Source organism: Onychostruthus taczanowskii, unplaced genomic scaffold (genome assembly GCF_017590055.1).
Source record: "Onychostruthus taczanowskii isolate IOZ18803 unplaced genomic scaffold, ASM1759005v1 scaffold87, whole genome shotgun sequence".
NCBI lineage: Eukaryota > Metazoa > Chordata > Aves > Passeriformes > Passeridae > Onychostruthus > Onychostruthus taczanowskii.
In genome coordinates, this window is record NW_024506662.1 from 2,920,862 (window position 1) to 2,943,713 (window position 22,852).

The 22,852-nt window shown below is 46.0% G+C and overlaps 1 protein-coding gene across 1 annotated transcript in view; it reads right to left on the reverse strand.

The window, feature by feature from the left end:
- Positions 1-209: 209 nt before the first annotated feature.
- Positions 210-22,852, reverse strand: part of EHD3 (EH domain containing 3) — a 30,177-nt gene continuing 7,534 nt past the window's right edge. Inside the window, exons 3-6 of the mRNA XM_041425114.1 lie at positions 18,196-18,293; positions 4,712-5,124; positions 3,550-3,714; positions 210-2,220 (exon numbers count right to left, since the gene is read on the reverse strand). Coding sequence (XP_041281048.1) covers positions 1,693-2,220; positions 3,550-3,714; positions 4,712-5,124; positions 18,196-18,293 — 1,204 coding nt within the window. The 3' untranslated portion in view covers positions 210-1,692. The remainder of the gene's footprint in view (positions 2,221-3,549; positions 3,715-4,711; positions 5,125-18,195; positions 18,294-22,852) is intronic.

Genomic DNA, 22,852 nt, shown 5'->3' on the forward strand with positions numbered 1-22,852 from the left:
TGCCAAGAGAGAAAGATGTTGCAGGTGTCAAGCAGACATTGAGCAGTGCACACCCGAGTCCAGCTGGGCTGATCTGTACGTGCACCTTTGGGATGTGCACAAGCATAATCTCCTCCCTTTGTTGTACTTACAAATAAGCTTGCTTTTTTTTTTTTTTTTTAATCTTTTCAGCTGCATTTCATTTTGCTGTATAAAGAAGTAGACAGATCTGGCCTTTCTTTTTTAATAATGTCTTAGGACCAGGGTACAAAAAAGGTTAATGCATTAATTTTTAAGACAAGTGATAAATGTACTGCAATAAGCACATCCTACATACACAGAATATATTTCTCTATATAATATGAACACAAGAGATATAAAATAAGTTATACTTATCTTGGTTTTTCATCACAGTAGGAGCTCAGCTTATATAAAGTGACAACAGGATTGGAACAACACGCTGCTCCAAAGCAACAACAAAAACCAGAAGAGTGCGCGCGCACGTGTGTGTTTAGGCAATGAAATAGGAAATTGAGGGATTTCTGCTAAAATCGGGTCTTGAAAATAAAAATTTCTTAGAGCATGAAAGAAGTGGGGAAGGTCTCGGCTCAAGGTTCTGGAGGGGATCAAGTGTAACTGTGTGGTGAGGAGAGTGTGTGAAGGCTGACATCTTGGCTAGGTTTGTGGAGGCAGAGCAGAGCAAGCTCTGCCAGTGCCCCTGTGTGTTCTGCCCTTGTGACGGATCCCCCTGACAGTGTGGGGCTTGTGTCTGTACGCTGAGAATGGGGCCTGGTGCCTTTCACTGTGCACGATGAGAGCAAACACGTCACTTCACAGGAATCACAGACACCACCACTGTTCAGAGAGCAAACACTACCCACTGGCTGTGAAATGCTGGGGGAACCTGGAAGCGGTGCTCCTCCCTTCCAACCCACCTGATGTCCACCTCTAGGCCCCTCCCTCTGCTTCCCTTGGAGTGTGGTTCTCTTGGCTGGGCCTGCGGAACAAATCTCCCCTGGGGACTGAATGGGAGGTAGTGATGATGGGGAACTCTGAGTGCCTGTCCCACAGTGAACAATGAGGAACTACAGCTGCCCAGTTCAGAGCTCTTTCAGATTTTATTGATGTATTTTTCTTTAAGGACAGGGAACGTTTGTAAAACTTGCACTTTAACGGTGAATCAAGGTTCCTAAAGTTCTTAACTCTGGGGTTTAGTATCTAGTATTTTAGTGTGGGCTTATGTTCATTAGGAAATGCTCTTCATTTTGGCCAATAGCTTGAAGACTTTGTGGTTTCTCTTAGTCTCCTGAATTTTGCAAGACCCATTAAAAGGCAGAAGGTGCAGCCAAAGCTCAGGAGTGATACTGGCAGTTAGCAGATTTCTATAAGTGCCCATTCCACTCTCCAAAAATGCAGCCCTGTTCAGGTTTTCTTCTACTCTCACTTAACAGAGTCTCCTAGTTTGCAACATCCGTTCTTTACCTTCATATTTACAGACTACACATTAGAAAGCAGGGACAGTACACTGGAACAGTTAATTGCATATCATGAAGGATTGGACTTTTTTGTTCTGCTTTAGATTTTGTTCTTCATACAGCAAAGTAGGTACAAATCCAAACGTGATCTCACATCTAAAGGTATAATTTAAGTAAACATGTTTTTCTAGATCTTTTATTTTCCCCTTCCCTTTCCCTCTCCCCTGTAACCTTCCTTTCACTCTGTTATTTTCCTCTTGGATGGAGGGAGGAGATGGGAAGGGAGCTCATTTGGCAGCTCATGACCCTCCAACTTGACTTTAATGAGATGATTCGCCAAGGCAAACTCCTCATCATCCAGCATGCCATCTTTGTCGATGTCAGCCAGTTTCCAGATCTTGCCCAGCACGGTGTTGGGCAGCTTAGACCTTACCATCTCCTTCTTGGCGTTGGCACCAGTTATTTTACCGTCGACAGGTGAGAGCGTGTAGAAGATCTCGTCGTACATGGGCTTGTCCCTGGCCACCACCCACTCGGCGTCATCGATCCCTTCTCCGGCGCCTTCTCCGTAGCCGTGCCCGAAGGGACCGTGCAAGGTGCCCTCGAAGGCTCCTCCCTTCACCATCTGGGTTGGCCGCTGGGACTCTTCCTGGCGGACCAGCACCATGAGCTGGGCGATGTCGTTGGCTAGCATGTCCTCCACGGTCTCCAGCAGCTTGCTCTTCAGAGGCTGGAACTTGCTAAAATCCTGGGCTTGCAACTGATCCTTAAAACGGGACAACACAGCAAGAGGTGAGCGACATGGCCGTGTGTGGTGGAGTAATGGTGTACAGTGGGATGCCTGCCTGCTGCTCGGTTCACAAAACCCTGCTACTGCAGAGGAGGGGGAGTTTGGCATTCCTTCCTCTGACAGCCCTGCTTTCAGCATGGGATGGGATCTCCCTGGCTGGCCTTGCTCTTACTTTAATCCTCTCCTAAGTCCTACAGACAATGACCAAATAGTTCAAGGCAAACTGGTTGTGTGCTCTTGCTACTTCCTCTAGCCAGTGTTCTTCATTCCCTCCCCCTTCTGCACTCTGGGAAGGACAGGCCACCTGGCAAAAGACCATTGTACTCATCACCATGCAGTGCATCTTTCAGATGCCATCAAGACACATCTAAGAGGTGGTGAGCCTGTTCTATACAGCATGGCTCAGATTCTGTAATTTCACAGCTATGCAAAAGGGCTTTGAGGAGGGCCTGCAAAGAACTACAGCTTTATCTTTCACCCTCTACTCATTAAATCCACACTATTCACTCCAACTGGATTCATACAGGGTTTTTTTTAACACACATTTTATCAATCAGTGAAGGAGATCTATTGGCTACACCCCACAGATCTCATTTCCAACAATTTAGGGAGAATATCTTTTAAATAGGCAAATGCTATTTTCCATAGGTAACTATTAGCAACCTCAAGAGCTAGAACTCAGAACAGGTTTTTGCTTGGACTGAAGCCACACAGCAATGCAGCAGTGTCCAGCACTGCTTGAATGTACAATACAAGGCTCTGATCCAAGGTCCTTTGAAGTTTTTGACTTGTGTGAACACTGGGCCAGATCTCTGGTCTGCAGAACAAAAAGTCTTGCTTCTCTGCTTAAAACAGAAAAGGGGCTTTAAGTTTTTACACCTTCCTTTCTATCTTTCTAGAAACAAAGAGTGAAGTAGAAGACAAATATAGTACTGAGGAATGTGGCATATGCAGCTTTTTCAGGACACAGCTTTCCTTTTATTATAAATTGCTTAGGCCTGAAAAATCTGCAAATGGAACGTGGAATTAAAAATAAAAAAAAACAGAAGAAATCATCTGCTGTAAAAGTGCTATTCAGACAAAGATATGAGAAATGAATGTGAAACTGTAATGCTTCACATGAGCTCTTTGTGTAAGAAGTGCTCATGCCCAAATATAGCCTGCATATATTTTAAGACACATTTCAACATTACAGCAGGCTTTACCCACAGGTGGCAACAATCAATGTCTGCATGGCTCTGCTGTATTCCCTGCAGTTACTCTAATGCTCTTTCCTTGGATGTTTGCCAGGATGCCACTGCTTACCTGCATCTTTCTCAGATTAGGGAAGTCTCCTGGTGAGATCTGATGCTCCCGTTCAATCCGGGCATAAATATCTCCCAAGTTGTTAACAAGCTCCTTCTTTTTATTGTCTTTCCCAAACATTGAGGGCATTTCCTTCTTTAGGGAACTGATGATGTAGGCATGGACCTGAAGGGAATTAAATTATATGGAATGAAGGCAAATGTTAAATAGCACATCAGAAAATTCTTCTCAGCAGAATATTTGTGCCTAGGACTTGCCTCCATCTTGTCCCACCCCGAAGAGCAAGCTCAGCTCCTCAGCTTGCCTGGACCTATGGGTTGTTATTCCAGTGCTAAATGCTCAGCTGTGTGCTCTGTCTGTGCTGAGACAAGGCAAAAACAAGGTGTAGTCCTGAGCGTACAGACAGCGACATCCATATGCACCTTCTGGAGGGAGTGGTGGGGTTTTTTTTCTTCCACTGGGCATGGCCTTCAAGGGAACAGTCCCTTCCCAATGCAAACATACAGGTTCAGTGTTTTAGTATGAATACCAGTCCTTAACTTATGCAACATTGTGGCTTTTTTTTTTTTTTTAATGGTGAACCAAGCATTTTTTCTTGAAATGAAGACCCTTGCACTGAAAGCTTTTGAGGGATCTTTTGATCTCCTTTCTTAATTGATGTGGTTTTTTTCCTGTATTTTAAGGGCTTGTTTCAGTTTATTTCAAATACTCAGGGATACTACAGGCTTATTTATCATTTGTGTGAGTCTCCACCTGCTGTGCATCCATCTTAGTCAGGTATCTCTCTTTGCTAAGAAAGTTTTAAGCAAAAGACCTAGAGCTTATCATTCCCTTCGTGTATGATTCTGATATATTGAATTGTTCCTAATTCTCAAGTTGCTACCATAGAGCAACTGCTTTCCTGGTCCCTTCAAGTGCTACCTGCTTTGATCTGTAATTACCCTCCTCACTCTGGCCTGCCATGACTGACACACTAAACAAAGGAGATGTTTTATTGCCATACTGGCATAGGGCTCAAATGCTGGGCCTGAGGTAAATGGGATGGAAAAAAGAGTAGGATCCACCAGCTGTGCAAGCTGAACTGGCCAAAACCACTTCTCCATCAGCTGCATGCTGCAGACAGCCCAAACCGAGTGCTTGGGGCTTCTATGCCAACACCCACCTTGGCCAGCCGTGCTCGCTTGATGAGGTCATTCAGCTTCCTCAGGGCTGCATTGCGGGGCAGGCTCTGGATGTCCCTGAACAGGTCCTGCTCCTCTGCCTCAAACAGCTTGCGGTTGTCGGGGATGAGCAGGGGATGGGACCAGAAGGAGCCGATGTAGACTCTGATGACCTCGGGAGTGTTGACGATCTTTCCCAGGGACCACATGAGGGCACCGTACACCCGCATCAGCTGCTGAGTCTCTATCTGGTCGGCCTTGTTGAGAACAACCCTCATCTTGTCCTCGTGGTTCTTCAGGGCCTTGATGACCTCAGAGAACTCATCAGAGATGTCCAGCTTGTGAGCATCAAAGAGGAGAATGATGCGGTCAACACGCTCTGCGAACCACTCCAGTACAGCAGCGAAGTCATAACCTGCAAGGGGGGGAGGAAGAGCAGAGATGCAGCAAACGTGGGAGTCGAGAGCCTACCTGCTGTACTCAAACTGTATCTGCACCTAACTGAGGGTAAGCTTGCAAGGAAGTGGCTTTCCCAGTAGAGCAGGTAGCTTGATAAGGAGATGAGGCACTGTCCTGCACGTGGAAATGTCACAGCACACAGTTAAGGACAGGTCTTGTCCTCTCCACATTAAGAGATCACCCAAAGAAGTCTTGAACTTGTGCTCCAGATCTTCATTCAAATGCACATCGAGGAGCAACTGCTGTATTCAAACACCTACTGCAGAAGTCTTGTATGTGGCAACAAGAGAGGTCTAATTTGTGAATGACTGGCCATCAGCATAGCCCACACAGAAAGCTGGGTCATGGCAATACTTGTACCCAGACTGGTTTGAGATGCCTATCTCTACTGCTTAATAAATCTCAGGTCTTGTTGTGCAAGACCAACTTTATCCCGTCCAATTCAAAACCCAGCATGCAAATAACCTTCCCTAGCAGTGTAACCATCCTGCCATACCTGCTGCATGTGCACAAAGCCAAGTGATTTGTGTTCACTTAGCCAAGAGCCTGACGCTTAGCAGGCAGCACGGCTGGGAACACCAGAGGCAGGCACAGGCCAGGAACAGTGGCTTCAAATTTCACATGCCTCAGGAGTAAACATAATGGAGTCAGTGTCAGACTGGGTCCACCTCTAAGCAGTACAGGACATGATAAATAGTGTGTGGAGAAGTCCCTAAAACAATAGTAATGACAGCAACAAAATTACCTTTTTTCCTAGCTCTGTGGTGGTTTTTTATAGTGTTTTAAAGTCTTGGTGAGAGACCGGTTGGTTCTCTCCCCCTGCTCTGTCAGGCTCTCCTATGCTCTGCATCATTTGGGGTTATCTGAGTCACCAGAGTGCTGCACTTTCTTAAGGGAAATCAGGACAGAGCAAATGCTATTTGCATTCAAATCCTTTAATAGACTATTTTAATCTTGGCTTTCATGAATAAATCCATGATAATTAGTTTGGTGCTTTTTCCTCCTGCTCCCCTTTCTTTTTTTTCCTTTTGTCCCCTCTAAAACCTAGAGGGCATCTAGTGCATCCCAATCATTAGACTGGAACTACAGAAGGGAGGATAGCTGAGCTCTGATCTTGCTTTTTCATGCTGGCCTTTTTTTCCATATGACTAAGCAAACCGGAGTGAAATCCTGGCTCTCATGTCAGGAGTAAAGCCTGTGTGAACTTTCTCTTCAGCTGGATAAATTGGTATTAACTTTTTGCCACTGAGAACGTTTATACAACTTCTAAGTCTTATTACTGGGCAGGGCTCTGCTTTGGTCAATTACAGTTTGCTCCTTACAGGAAAAGGGGGTGGCAGGGTGTGGGCGTGTGAGGTGTGTTCTTGGATGTGGACACTTTGCCCTGCTCTCTTCCATGGGATCTACAGAAATCTCCAATGAAAGTCAGATGTCTGTCCCACCAGTGTCCTTCTGCTCACTAGGACACGAGTGTCTCCTCTCACAAGAGCAAGCAATGCTGGGCCCTGGCTCTTTGCTCAGCTACGTTTGATACTGAGCACTTTGGAGAATTCAGAATCAGTATTAGCTTTGACAAAGACCTGCTGAGCATTCAATATATTGTACTGACAGCTGCATATCTTGCTCAGTCCGTGTGTCTGACCTCAAACACAGCCACAAGTCAGTTTTTTAAAACTGAAATAAACTTGATCCTGCTTGCTTTCAGATGTTAACAGCCTTTTTTAACTTTAGGTGCTAACCTCAGTTTTTTAACCTCAGCTGTTCTGGCTGCAGGGAGCTCTGCTCCACTGCTCGAATGGTGCAAAGATCAGAGTGCTGACTCCTTCCTAACCTGTGCTGGGGGCAGTGGCAGCAGGACAAAGTCGATGCTGATGCCTCCCTTCACCCGGCCTGGGTTCAGGCTGTCAGCTGTCCCTCTGCAAGCTGATCAAAGGGTGAGCAGACAGGGACCTCCCATGCCCCCTCAAACTGCTAAACAGAGGATATACAGACTGTATATTCACTTCTGCCAGGGCTGGAAGTCATCTGGAATGGCAGGACAGTTTATTCCTCATACGCGGAGCTACACAGCTTGTTTTTTCATCATGGAAGCAGTGAGTCAGGGTGACTTTATTTGGAGATGTTTGTGCATTTAACCTTGTAAAATCTCATGGACTGGGATGTTTTCTTGTCAAGCTGCCACATGTTTGAATTGTACCATAGCTACTTTGTCCAGTCTTTTTCTTGGGAGAATCAGTTGGAAAACAGTCATGCTGTCTAGGCTAGCTTGTAATGCTACAGTGATGTCCTATCACAGATCATGTGGATGGTTTCCCTCTGGCAGTAGAGGAACAGTCACTGTTACACTTTCTGTTGTGTTAACAGGGGCTGGGATGAGTTAGGGAAAGTGTCTGCACCTGACACTCAGTCCACCTTGCAGGGATTTAGTAAAAGTGGGAACTGATTATTTAAAAGAAGGGAGGTATAGAAAAATACGTGTAATTGCAGTTTTGGTATTAACAGAGGACTTGGGAGATTGACCTTAGCCTGGGTCTCAGGGTTTGTCCAGAATTATCTTTAGGTGCTTAGCTCTCATGTTTTTTATCCTGTATCAAGCCTGCATCCACAGTAGCACTTAAAAGGTATCTATTTACTGAGCCCCTCTTTCCTATTAACAAAAATAAATGTTGCTCTACCCAGCAAGAAAAGGAAATTAATATCTGCTCAGACCCTTTGTGTATTCCCAGCTGCTACAGTAACATCCAATGAGTCCTCAATGTCCCTGTGGACTTCATTAAATGTCCAGATTGATTAGCAGACTTTCTTTCCTAACTTCTTTGCTGGCTCAGAGATAATTCTCCTGACAGCTGTCCTGCATATCTCCATTAAAGAGAGAACAAAGCCCTGGAGAGTAACACTTGCTGTTGGCTGCTCTGAAACATCACCATGGACTCGTTTACATCCCATGCTGGGACAAAAGTCCAACCCACACCCTTCCCTTGTATGTCCCACTTGCTCTGGCTCTGGGGAACCTCTCCTGCTGGTGCCCAGCTGAGCAAGAAACAAGTCCGGTGTGTGCAGTGCTACTGATCCCAGCTGCATTCCTCTGAATGGGGGTACTTGGCAGGAAAAACGAGGTGTAAGTGTAGGTATTCTGTTCTTAAGTGATGGAAGGCTGTAGAGGGAAAGAGGGAAAATTATCCTGAGTGCTGTAAAGTTCCTTAACAAACAGCAAGACTTGGGACAGAGCTCTGTTTACAACTACCTACTCAGAGTCACTGACTGTGGTGGTGTTTTCACACACAGTGCCTGGAAAATTGCTACAGATGTGATTCATGGGGTTGACTTTGCAGTCTTGCTTTTAGTGTATAACAGATTGTTACCAAAGCATTTGGATAGCAGGATGACAGTGTAAATGGCTACGGGCAAGCTATTAATAAAGGTGTTTAAAAAGAAAGTCTTAGGTTAATATTTTAACATTTAGTTTGGAGCTTTCATTTTTGGAGGACTCTTCAATGCCACAGAGAACTCAGGGCATTTTGCCTGGCTCTAGTCAGAGCTGGAGGTGTTCAAAACCTGAAAACATGAGGCTTATTCTGTAACTGAACTTAAGCATTATAGCCCCACTTTGGTTTCTTCCCTCCTGCCCCTTTTTCATTCCACAGATGCATTGTGCCTGCCTCTTTCTTCTGGCAGTTTATTACAGTCTGAGCTTAGACCAAGAACTGATCTTCACCTGCAGTCAAACTAGGAGTTTTCCTGGTGTTCCTTGCTCATTCCACTGCAAATGCATTGTGTCTCCCTGCACCTCCCTGTGTTGTAGGGTGTTGCTAAGGCTCTCACAAAACAGGCAGGCACTGTCTCAGCCTTGGCAGTGTTTCAGGGGTGGGTGATGCTGTCCATGGAACTCAGCACGGTTTTATTGTGAACTTACAGGGTGGCTGGGAAGCCATCTGCTTGCCAAAGCTGCATTAATGCAAAATCATTATTACAGGGATGTGCAGACAGAACTGTAAAGGGAAGAATTTGCTGTTCAGTAATTCCTGTCTGTTGTGCTTGCATCCCTGTTGAAAAATATGCTGCATATTTAAACATTCTCTAACAGCACTGATGCAGCTTCTTTCACAACCTCCAGATAAGGTGAACGTGAAGAGAAAATGAATCCAAATCATATAGTAGTAGGAGGTCAAGATGAACACGATAACAAATTTATTCCATCAGATGTTTTTCCATGGGACAGGCTTCCTTCTGACAGCATGAAAAGGACTCAACAGACTTAACACAAAGCTGACAAGTCAGCAGGACTGTCAGTGGGTTCAGCCTGCAGAGAAAATGATCTTGCAGACACCTTGCCACCTAGGCTCCATAAGGCAGGCTGGCCTAATGAATTCTTGTCTGTGCAGCACTGGAATACCTGGCACCATGCATTTCACCAAGGTCTGACAGGATTATGCAATTACATTCTGTCAAGTCAGATCAGGCATGATACAGTCTTTATGCTGACTGTGAGAAGATGGATGATACCTGACCCAGCACAAAATCTGCCTGGCTATAAGATTCTAAAGCTAATTTGAACCAGCAAAGAGTGGGCATGCACTGGTTCAGCATTTCTCACCATGTAGCTACACTGGTTGTTGGTTTAGGTTTGTTTAGTTTGAGCTATTTTTTTACTGGTAGCAAACACACTAGTGATTTCCTGCCTTGTGGAACCATAGCCACAGGTCCTGTGGTACTGGAGTTCAGGTGGGGTTGAATGGAAACAGTGAGATCAAGAATTGCTGAAAACCCCAAAGCTGCTGCTCTGCAGCTGATATTTCACAGCTTGCTGTTAATGCTGTAAACTGTGCTGCTGCTTTTAGCAATTTACTTCTTTCCTGCTGAATTTTAGTCACTGGGAGCTTTCTTCTCATCTTTCTAAAGCTGGTGTTATCTGGAGATGAAATATTTCCCAGATTGTGCCACTCTCTAAAGCAGAGTTTTATGGCAGTGTCTCTATTTGTCAAGTGGGAGACTGGCTCTGATTGTCTGAGAACAACATCCCAAGATGACACTCTGAACACTGACTGCCTGGAGAGGGAACAGCTCCGGGGAGATGAAATGAAATGAATGCTGATTCCAGGGAGCTTATGACTTAAATTTTTGTTATTGAGTAGGAGAACTTTGAGGCTTAGTCTAACTGGTCACAGCGATGTCCTCCCTGAAAGCCCTTCAGAGTCCAGGGAAGAAGACTCATGTCACTGCAAAACAAGCAGGCAGCCCCCACCGGAGGGGGAGAATGTGCCAGGAGGGGCAGGTGTTACCCAAATGTGACAGATGGCTGTGAGCGAAGGAGAAGGAAGGTCACACGATGGTCAGAAGAAGAAGATGAGGGGAGGGAGGGGGAAGTTACACATCCCTTTGAGGACACACAAAGTGAGTGGGAAGCTGGGTTGGGTGGCAGCTATGGTGTCCTACAGAGAGAAGGGTGCTGGGTAAGAGTATCAGAGAGGAAACGGCTGGGACTGGGTGGAAGAACAGTGATTTGAGCAAGTTTCTCTCAAGGTGAGGAGCTGGTGGTGCCAGCAAGGAGAGGACAGAAGGGATGATGAAAAGCAAGGGATGGGTACTGGATACACCTTGCTGCAGCTCATCCTAAAACACCTTTGTAAAAAGTTGCCATACTCCTCTCTGGAAGCAGCTGCCTCCCAAGGGAATATAAAGAGATTCCTGTAATGCATATCTGTGGGTGTGTTGGGAAGTACACAGAAGGCCTTTGGGATGAAAAGATTTCTTTGAATGTCGCATGCCCTAATTTCTAGAGCAGGCCCCAGCTTGCCTGTGCCTATACTCAAAGAAATAATCTGTCCTGGAGCTGCTGATTCAGAGCACTGGGAGCTACATCCTCCTGCCAGCACTCCACATTTCCTCCTCTTCCGCACCAAGAACTAATGGAAACATTAAATATGTTTTGGAGGCTTTAAGGTTTCCAAAGCAAAGGCAAAAAGACTCAAAGTACAGCAAATCTCTGTTCCCAGCTAGCAACAATGCTAACATTTACATTAACCAGTACCTGGAGTGCCAGACTGTGTGGCCTTTTGCTTTCATGTTGTTTACTGCAAGGGCTTCAGGGTGGGGAAGAGACTGGGAGCCTGATGGGGCTCTGGCTTTATGGAAAGGCAATGAAACCTCACTAGGCACATTCAAATCAGGTGGAGCAAAACTGGGGAGAGCATTGTCCAGAGCTCCTGTTTAGCTCCTGTTTAGCTCCGCTCTTCCAGCAGCCAGAACTTGTCCCATCTACAAGTTTTTATCTTTGCCACTTGTGACAGATGGGCCTGAGTGTTACCTGGTACTTGGGCCAATTCTAAAAACAGTTTCTAGACAGGTTTTGAGACCTCAGAAGGCACCTGAATACAGGCCAAGTTTTCCAAAGAAGTCAGTGCTTAGCAGCGTTGATGTGTAGCTGGGGTTCCAAGGAAGTTTTTTTTACTATAACATCCAAACAAAAACTGAATTCTCTTGTATTCATACTTTAAATTTCAGGAGAAATCATGTTTATAAAGCTGGCCTGAAATGGCCACCAGTGACTGACAGCTCCCAGGGACCAGGAAACACATTCCTTCTCCACTGTTACTCAGGATGCTGAAAGAATGCACGATGGGCATAAATAATGCAAATTGATGAGATGCTGATGGCATGACCATCTTCCCTCTATGCAACAGATACTTAGAATATTTCTGGAGTGCACAGTGCACAACAAATGGACAAGCTGCACAGCTGTTCTAAAAATCAGACTTGTTTAGTGACACAAATGAAATGCTTGCTGTATGTTAATAGGAATAGAAAAAAGCACAGCCCTTTCTATATGTGCAGCCATTTAATCCTGTTCTTTGGTGTTGCTTTTTTTTTGCTCTTCCAGTTCTGGAACTGCAAAATATATCAGTATTTCCAACTTTAATCATGGAGACAGTCCCTCTCCCCCCCAGTACCAAACAAAATATTGGTTTGGCTTTCTTAAACCCCAAATATAATCTTGACCTTCTGTTTGCATACTGCTTTCAGGTCAGAAGAGTTAGGATCATGGTTTCACATATTTCTAGAAATAAAAATGAGAACTGTGCAGATTTTCTGCTCATTTTGGTGTTGTTTTTTAAGAGGAAGTGCAGAACAGTGTGCCTGTAAGAGCTGAGCATTTCAGTGGAACAGTATGTGTTAAGTGAGACTGTGATAAAATCAGGCAGGTTGGCAGAGCAGCTGTAATGGAGGTGAACTGGAAAGTCAAAACTAAGCAGTGCACTTTCACCCTCCCAGGCAGAGTGAAATACAGAATATAAGCAAACATCACCAGTGGGGAGTATTATAGCAAATATTTGAAATGCCTCCCTTTTAGAGGCTTTCAGGGTGGATGCCTTTAGTTTGTATCATGCTGTTGCTAACACACGTGACAAAGCTCCTCAGAAAAAATATTTTTTGTTGCCATTGTACCCTAAACAGCATTGCATGAAGTGGGAGAACATCAATTCCCTTGGTGCTTGCCTTTCCCTTCCAAGCATGGCTGTTTGAGACACAGCCAGGCTGAGAGCTCTGCACTGCCCAAGACTGTTGCTATTAGCATTTTTCTTCTTGCTGTCAGACTGGTGAGTGATTAAGTGTCCGTGGTGCTGAAGCTGCTGGTCATTTGGGAATTTTGCTTTCCCAGGAGAAGGGTGAGGCTGGTGGGTAGGGTTTTTTCCCTTGGTTATGGGATGCTTAGGCTGCACTGAAGCCAGCAGAATGGAACTGAGTGGAAGGCTGGGAAAATACTGGAATAGTGTATACTGGAAAGCAAGCCAATGAGGAATGGCACTGCCAGTCCTTACCTCCTGGCTAGGACCTTGTGGTCACTGCTGTCACAGGAAAGGGAGAAGACAGCACACAGGGAGTAAATATGAGGTAAGTGCTCAGGATATATCCAGGAAGTACCATCCCAAAAGAGGGATCAAACACAGCTTGGCCAAGGTGTCACTGAACTTGGCAGACTTGAATCTGCTCAGCTCAGGGCAGATGTAGGTTGAGACAGATGGGCAGCAGAGCGTGCAAGGCTCAGCCCCCAGGGATGGCACTGCCACTGAAGCACACGAGTTCTTGTTGCCAGGTGGCTCCATTAGCAGGGCAGACTCACAGGGTGATGAATTATGAGGAAGTCCTCACTCCTGTCCTGGCTCAGCATGACCTGATCTGTGGTCCTCCCCTCTGTCCTCATTTATCTCAGTCATCCCCTCCTCATTTTCCCTCCCAGCAGGCTGGCCTGAGCTCATTATGTGACACCAGAACAGTGCTTTGAAGTGGATGGCATTTGTATCGTTATCAAATTGTCAAAGCAGACAAGCCTGTGCTGCTTTGGTACAAACACCTTCCCCATGGGCATCCCTGCAGCCTCACACTCACCTAGAAACAATAAAGAACAAAAAGAACACAAAGCAAGGGGCAAGGCAATGCAATCATTAGTTCTTTAAATGCGGACACAGATTCATGTCCCAGTCTGTAAAAAAGATCAGAAGAGAAATGGCTGCCTTCCAGGCAAGGATAATACAGATGTAGTGAAGGATAGGATGCTTTGGGCCAGGACATCCTGGAAACATTTCCCACAAAGCCTGTAAATGACACCTGTGCATCCTAGGGAGTCTGCCTACCACACCTGTGACCCTGTGGGTGCCCACCACGTAGTGCATGACTCAGGAGCTCAGTAGGTCAAATCAGTGCAGGCAGCTCCTTGGCTACACTTTTTATGAGGACCTGAGAGCAGCAGCAGCTGCTGTGTCAGTGCTCTGATGTCACTGCATGTCAAAGGGATGTGCACTTCAGCTATGACAGCCTCATCACCCTCAATTGCTTGATAGGCCTCAACTGCAGCTCTGCTACTGGGAAACTTCATGGGCTGCTCTGTGGGGGAAGGGGGCTCTTCATGGTCATGCAGTCCTAGAAGAGAGCCAGTGCAGAGCCTTGTTTCCTGGGATTATACAGCATTCCTTGCAGCAAAGCTTGGTAGCCATTTGCAAAGCCCTGCTGCTGGCTGTAGGAGGCTGAGTGCTGCTGGCACTAACACCAGCACCCTGTGCTCGTGCACACACTGGCTGTGAAGGGACTGTCACATCTGTCATCTTTAACAGCAACAGGGTCGTGAATTTAATTCAGGGTTGAGTTCAGACAAGTGAAATGCTTCCAAACCTGGACTTGGCCCCTGAATCAATTCTTTAAACCCTGTTTCCTTCCTCCTGCTCTTTGAAACACGGATGCAGTAACAGGAGCAGCTACTGCTTTGAAATTCAGGGGTATAAGGTGGCTCTCATGGATTGCTAAACTTTGACAGCATGGTATTCTGCTAAGCTGACACTGTATAGATTAACTAATGCTCCTGACGTCTAATGGGGAGGGAGACGGACTTGTGATGTTCCCACTGAGAGGAATTTCCTATTTTTAGAAATGCTGCTGGTTCTCATGGGATGGGAAGGCTGGGAAAGCCAGCCACATCTTTTACATCTTTATTTTCCCCCTCAAATTTATGGCAGAATGCTGCTTCACTATCTACTCTGTTCCCTGACGTTGCATCCCAGATACCCCAGTCTGGGGTCTTAGAACCTACTACTAGCAGTGGGGGTAAGAAAAGCATTCCTGTTCCAAGCAGTTAAGAAACTTCAAAGTCTCTTGGAAAACCTCTGTTAGACTCCTTCAGGTATTGCTTAATTCCCAAGTGAAATCTGAGCTGGCTAGGAAGGTGCAGAAGGAGCAGAAGAATTTTGTTGTGTCATCATTTTTTAGCCCTGTCTTGTTTTCTGCCTAGACCATGTTACTGCTCTATCTGCCTCCAAAACTAACTTGTTCATGAGGTCAGCTGGCTTGTAAGCTTGGTGGCAAAGGTGTCAGCCTCACCACTTTTTCCTATTCCTCTTCCATGGGAGCTGGGAGGTGACTACTCCCTTTCAAACACCTCAAGATAAGCTGAAGCCAATGCCTGGCAGCAGCCATTCCTAAACACAGGCACCTCAGCACTCTTTTGACTCTTCCCACTCCCTGTAGTCAGAAATTGCTGGAGTTGTCCCAGCCTCAACCAAGCCATATTGACCTAAACCAGATGAAGACCTTGTCCTGTATTTATTGCAAGGTCATCTGACCTGGCCCACACGACCACTTCCAGTCTGCCCTGGATGTAAATGGTGACAAAGCGAGGTCTCACCTACACTGTACTTTTAATGTTGTGATTAGATCAGTGGCAGCCCCCTTGTATGGCTGGAGATACAGCAGAGCAAATTCCTGGGATGGCAGGATGATCAGGAGATGGCTGATCCATCTGGAGTTGCCTCCTGGAAAAAGGGCTGAATGACCACATACTGTAGTCACAGGGCCAATGTGACAATTTTCTGCCCTAAGTGCACTTAATTGCACAGGGGGCAGAGAAGCTGTCCAGGAAGAACCTGTTCCACATGCTGAGACAGGCCTCCAGTTCTGCTAACATGTACAGCACGCAGAAATGTACAGAACTGGGACTCCCCTTTAGCCTCCTCAGCTGTTTCCAAATGTTTGCAGAGGCATTATAGGCTTGGGTCAAAGTACACCAGTGACTTTCATAACACTGCACAGCTGTGTTAGAAGCATGTTCTGCCACTGCTGGCATTTATTAGAGTAGCTGCAAAGTATAGAATTGTTTAGGTTAGAAAAGATCTTTAAGATCATTGAATCCAACTGTAAACCCAGCACTGGCCTCAGTCCATCCATCTGTCCCATCCATTCAGATCCCTCTGGAGATTCCTCTGCATTCCCCCCCCCAGCACACCAACACTCCAGCCCAGAATGGTGGCATCTTCAGAGTGGCTGAGGGTGCTCTCACTCCTCTTGTGCAGATCATTGATGAAGATATTGAACATGACTGGCCCTAGTGCTGAGCCCTGGGCAACACCACTTGTGACTGGCTTCCAGCTGGATTTAACTCTTTTCACCACCACTCTTGGCCTGGCCATCCAGCCAGATTTTCACCCAGGGAAGGGTGCACCCATCCAAGCCATGAGCAGCCAGTTTCTCCAGGAGAATGTGAGGGAAACAGGGTCATAGGTTTCACTAAAATTTATGTAGGCAATACCCTCAGCCTTCTCCCACGCAGGAAATGGGTCACCTTATCACAGCATGAGATCAGGGTGGTCAAGCAGAGCCTGCCTTTCATAAGCTTGTGCAGATCATAAGCCTGATCCATGATGATGATCAGTTCCATGATCTTTGTCAGCCCCAAGGTCAGACTGACAGGATCTAGAATGGGACACCAAGACCCACTGGAAAGCTGACAGAGAAATTTTTGCAGAAGGAGCAGCAAGAAGTGCCAGTGTATTCTGCAGGAGGGTATTTTTAGTTCTGTAAACAGCTGAAAAGTAGGAAAATTTTGCAATACATGTTGGCATTTGAACTGGTGAGGAGATTTGGAAAAGGGGCTTGAAATAGGTCCTTTTTGACTCGCCTATACCTTCTTTTAAATTTTTTTAAATAACAAAAACACTTCCTCCTAAGCAAGTTTCTTTCACTGTGATAGTTCCACAGGAGAAATGGTTGCTTTCAGTGGCATTTTTTGACTGGAAAATACACCACATATTTTTTTTTTTTATCTCCATAACAGTTTCTGCTGAGGGGAAGAATGCTTGCACAGCGTATTTTTCAACCTTCTCATGAAGGCTGACACACCTTGGAATTTCTGATCCCCCCAGCAGTACAGAGGCCCACACTGAAAAAGGTTAATGTGAGGGGTTTTTTGTGAACTGTAGCTGTGCTTTATTGGCACTTCTTTGCTAGCTAAGGTTCCTGTGGTGGAAAATCCCAGCAAAACAAACAAGACCTGGCTCTGTGCAAGGTGGCTGCTCGATTAAAAGAAAAAAGGAAGTTTCCAAGAAAAATTTCAATGCAAAAGTGTCATAAAACTTGGAAAGTCATGAGTCATCTGAAATCTTATGGGGCAGAACATGGAAATAAGGGAAAAGCCTCAGTGCTTTGGGGCGGAGCCTGTGCTGCTGAAGCTCAAATGTGCACTGCTCATAGGCAGTGTGCATGAGAACTGATCTCAAACCTGAATGCTGAGATTACTGCTCTTGGCCTTCTTCCAGTGAAATGGTGCACAGCTCCCAGCTTTATCTAAGGAACCTTCCAGAAATGCAAGCTATGCCACCATCACCTTACAGAGCAAGAAGGTGACCACAGAGGTTAGGTTTAAGGTATAAAGAGATGTTGCCATGGCTAAGTCTGAGAGTGAGCTCAGAAGTTCACTAAGAGACTCTGTGCTATTCATCAGCTCCAGTAACAAGGGTCTGTAGTGACAGGACAAGGGGGAATGGCTTTAAACTGAAAAAGGGTAGGCTTATATTGGATTTTGAGGAGAAATTCTTTACTGTGAGGGTGGTGAGGCACTGGCACAGCTTGTCCCAAGAAGTTGTGGATGCCCCATCTCTGGAAGTGTTCAAGGCCAGGTTGGATGGAGCTTTGAGCAACCTGGTCTAGTGGAAGGTGTGCTTATCTATGGCAGGGGGTTGAACTAGAGGATCTTTAATGTCCCTTCAAACCCAAATTACTCTAGGATTTTATGATTTAGTGTCCACAGTCTTTCCAGATTCCCTACTGCAATGAGGAACTTGAGTGCCAATGGTTCTTAAACCCCATCCAGTCCTGCACTAGATTTAGGAAGCCTGGCCAGTGCAAGAAACCAGGCAGATTACAATGGGGGCCTTGGCCATGGATCATTGGTAAGCCACTGAAAGCAATTGGTTCTGCAAAGCAGATAGGCATCACTTGACTCTGACAGAAATCTCTTCCGTGGGTAATACTGGACTGTGACACAAGTACTGCTGACCTTGTCAGCAGCCTTCCCTGAAAACACCTAAATTCTCTGCAGGAGATTAAACTTGTCCCTTTGGTCTCCATTTGCAAAGAAATGCTGTAGCTCTGAGAGGCTCCCACCACTGCTTTTATCCACAGCTTGTCTAGTTTGAAGTGAAAATCATATAGAGTTCCTTTGGTTTTCATTACTGTCATTTAGAAGAGAGCTGAACTTGGGACTTACCTCTGCTAATTCTCTGCTTTTCTCCAGAAAGGATTCCTGGCGTATCAATGACGCTGATGCTCTCTAGGACGGGATTAGGTAGCTGGGCACAGACAAACCTGTGTGGAAAAGAAATGTATTTAAAAAAATAAAAAATGCAAAACACAGTCATGATGTGCTGCACATCACAGGCATGGGGCAAGTCAAACTCTGATCTCTCAAGTCTTTGGCCAGAGCTTGGAGGAACTGTACTTAAAGAAATGAGAAAGAAACTAGAAGTTTCTTTTTCTCTGTTTTGCCCCTCTGGAACATGGGCCTCAGTCATGACCTATGACAGGTTTTTTATATGGGCCCCCAAGATGTGAATTATGAAAATATTTGGGTTTTCATTTATGTGCTGTTTAGATTTTAACAAGAAGTGGTATTTGTTTTTCTTTGGTTAAGCATTCCCCTGAAGACATCTGAACTCAAGCGAACTGAAATAACTTGCTTTTAAAAAAAAAAATCAGCATTTCTGTAGGACCTCCGTTCTCTTTCAAATCTGTCTCTAAAAGACAAAATGTATGCTATTATTGCACCATGGAAGTAGAAAAGCATAGGCAGCATGAGATCTCAAGAGGTTGCTCAGTCTATCCTCTTGCCTCAAGGCAGGATCAGTCAGGTTATTTGTCTAAAGTGTTCTTCAAATCCATAACAATGCAGACTCACCAACGTTTGCTGTGAGTCTACTCCATTACTTAATAACCTTTACAGTAAATCCTCTTTTTAAATGTCTAATCTAAATTTCATGTTATAATGCCCCTCAGTCACAAACACAATTGATGTGGAAAATTACTTATTTTTCCCCACTTGTCACCATGCACACTATTGTCACCCTGCTCCCCTCAGTCTTTCCTCTATAGAAATCAGTTTGGTGGTTATTTATTTCTTTTTCCTATCTCTTCCAGTTCTCTCTAGCTGCCTTTCCAGTTCATTTCTGAATCCCTGAAGACCTTTGCAGCCTTTTTTTTGGGTCCTGTCAAACTGCTGCACATATTTCTTCTTCAGGCATGATGCCACAAGCTGACATACTCCAGCCACGGCCCTGCTAGTGGTGAGCACAATGGATGGATTGCTCCTTATCTCTTAGACTAGACAGTCTGTTTACACATCTCAGTGACATGTTTGCTTTTTTAACAGCAGTATGACACTGTTAGCTCACATTCAGTTTGTAATTCACTGCTCCCCCCTCTGCAGCTCCATTTATGTGTAATTCTCTTTAGCTAGTTGTTCTCCATCCTGTATCTATGCAAATCACTGCCTAAGAAGAGTCACTTGTGCTTTGTGGGCTGCAGCTCATCTATTTCAGTTGCTAGTAACAGCAGAGGACACTAAAAGCCTATCTGCTTCCTGATGGCATTTCATGGATAGCCTTTTTGGCATGGCATTCCAGGCCTCTCTGAGTGTGTGTATGTGTACATATGCATATTAATGGGGTGGTGTGACATCCAGGCACAAAAAACATGTTACTGTGGGAGGAGGCAGAACCACAGAGGATGGGGGCTGGTACAAGGACCACTCAGTGCAGTCAGGGCAGATGCAGCCCTGCAGTGCTCTGTTGAGTGTCTGGCTCTGCAGAAGCCCCTGCACCTCTGAATTCCTCCAGGCTAAGCCACAACCCAATTGTTCTACTTGTCTGACCCCAAGAAGATTCTGATAAGAGTGAATCCTCATGGGTTAAAGTGTGTCTCCTCCCCTAAGCTGTCAGCTATTTCAGACCACATATTGCAGCTTCCCACATCCCCAGCTTGGCAGGTGGCAACAGGGAGCATTTCTGAATGTGTAATAACTCATATCAAAGAGGGGGACTGGCTTGATTATCCTGTTGAGTGCCAGGCACAGCAGCAGAGAACAAAAGGCTCAGGAGGTCATGTTATTCCCTTGTCCTGCCAACCCAGGTTTGCTCTTCATTGTTACAGCCCTGAGTACTCCTTGTGCTGTAATAGTAAATGGGGCAGGGGGATTTTCCAGCAGTTTCTCTAGGAAAAGTACTCCACAGGAGATTTCAGATATAAGGTCAGAGGCCAGCATGAGTGAGTGCATTCTGGCTCTTCTGGCAAAGTTAAGGCTGCTGCCCTCCTGTTGTCCCAGCAGAGCTGCAGGACCTCAAGGAGCTCGACCTAATTCTTTGGGCCATATGAAGGGAAGAATGCCATGCCAAACCAGAGTTTCACCACCTCTACAGGCAGAGCACAGGGCTGAAGGAACAACATGCTGTCTACCTCTCCAGCTGTTCATAACACAAAATCAGGACTGACTCCACCTTAGCTTCCCAAAACAGACTTTGGAGATGGGGGAATTCTTGCAACCTAGTCAACGTGCTACAAAAATAATGGGCGAGATTCCTGAGTTTGCTCCAGGCCCTTGGTGCCAAACAAGTCTTCCTGATAACAGGGTGCAACTTCTCATCTCTCTGGAATCTTCCCAGAGGTGGGGGTTGGCCAGCAGAGCTGGAGAAAGGAAAACAAGCCCTTCTCTCAGTGCCCAGGGGGCAAAAAGAACAGACAAGAGACAGGATTCTGCAGACCTGCTATCCTCACTTCAGCCCTATGTCCCAGGTATGGGCAGGTGCTCCATCTCCTGGGAATGAAGGGGAGGAGGATACAGGCTCTGAGCAGCACAATTTACTTGTCTGCCAGCCAAATCCTGACTGTACCAGTCTTCCCTTGCTTCCTGGGAAGCAGCAGATCCCTCTCTCTGGGGAGGGAGTCCCAGCTAAGGGTGGATGCTCACTCCTGGAGTAGCAGGCTCTGCACCCCACATGACACAGTGCTGTGGGCTGCCACCTCTCAGCCAAAACCAGCTTGGCCTGTGTGAATGCTACTGCCTCATGCTGCTCTGTTCCTTTCCACTGATGCTCACAGCCAAGTGCTACCATTAACCATCCCTGGCAAAGCAGACTTCCCCATGGCCAATCTTAGCTTAGAGGTGTGGCCCCTGCAGATTAGCTTCCTTCTGCAAATTTCTTGCTCACAGCCTCCTAGCTGAGGTCAGGGCATAGGCATATATACAGCAGCAGTGAGTTATGTGCAAGGCAGAGATAGCTCTGCTTGTCCCCAGCTAGGCCCGCTGGAGAAGTGAGTGTTGGTGGCTTGATTTGGTCCAGTGGGTGCACCAGGACTTACATCTGCTAAATTTCTGGCCCTCTGAGTCAACTCTTGCATGTGTTTAATTTCCTAATTAGCTGGGCATTGGCATCTGCATTTTCAGCACGTGATGCTCACACAGCTGAGCCAGTCCCCCTTAGCGTGTCTCCTCTGTCCGTTTAGAAATCATTACCCCCTTTTTTCATGTCAGCAAGAGAAAGATGTCATTAGCTGCTGTGGCTACTCCCTGCATTGCTAGAAGGACTACTTATGCTGCTGCTGAACCACTGCTGTGTCCCTCTGCCCTGCTGCCTGCACAGGCACAGACTTGACTCTTTCCTCAGGAGAAGGAAAAGTAGAAGCAGCATAACAAGAGCACAGCATGACACAGTGAACTGGGTTAATGCATGCAGAGATTCCTTGCTGTATCAGGAACAAATTGCATGCAGGACACATCCATCATGCTAGTTTAGAAGTGTTTGCTTTTTTGCCCCCTATGCCTGGCCTAATGTTCCTTCTCTGCAGTGAACTGTCTGCCAGCTGTGGCTGTTCTTGGCTATCAGCTGAGCTGCTCTGAATTATGTCCTCTTTATCCATGGCCTCTGCACTCCAGGCAAGAGGACTGTTATTCTCTTAGGGCAAATGACTGTTCTGCCCTGATGTAGGGAGTGGGAAGTCACCTGCCCTAACTGTTGGTCAGGTGCAGATGTTCGGGGCCCTACGAAACAACAAAAACTTCTCAAAGTCTCTCTGGTGCAGGACCATGTTGCTGTATTTGAGTGATGCTCCTGTGCAGTGATCAGATACTGCTTCCTGTCACCCTGAGGTACTGTGAGGTTTTCCACACAGCAGTGACTCCAGCTAGGTCCCTCCCCTGCCAGCAAGTTTCTCCCCACGCTACTCTGCAGTCCCTTTCCCTGCAGCCTACTACAGCACTCCTGTGGTCAGTGCTGGTAGGAGATGCTGCACCCTCTGGACAGCCATTCTCTAATCTTGGGAGACTGAACAGGAGCCAGAGCCCAGCCCAGCTTTCCTGGCTGTTTGGCTGAGCAGCTGCCATGTTTCCAGCGTCTCCCACAGTGTTAAGGGAAGGCGTCGATGATGGGTGTAGTCAGTTTGTTGCCTTCTGCAGCACAGTTTGTGCTCATCTAGGATATGGGTGTGTGCTGCTGGCTTCCTGTGAGGCCTAGATCCAAAACCTCCCTATGATTGGGCTGGGTCTAGGGGATGGAAAGGTTAAATTCCTCATGTCACAGAGTCGCTGTCCAAACACCCTGTTACTCTTTTTTACAGGAAACACATTAGAGTGGTCATCACTTTGCACCTGAGGTTGTATGTATAAGGCATGGGAAAGGAGAGAGCCTGGTTTTGATTACAAATGGAAGAAGCTAGAAATACTGAAGCAGGGGACAACAAATGTAATGAAGATATTTACCTCTAGTCTCCTACAGGATAAGCTTAGGCTGTGATGCCATTTTTGTTTTGTTTGTTCAAGTAAAATGGAGGTTTGTCGCACTTGAATTTATCAGCCCTTCAGCAACTGACTTATGTGA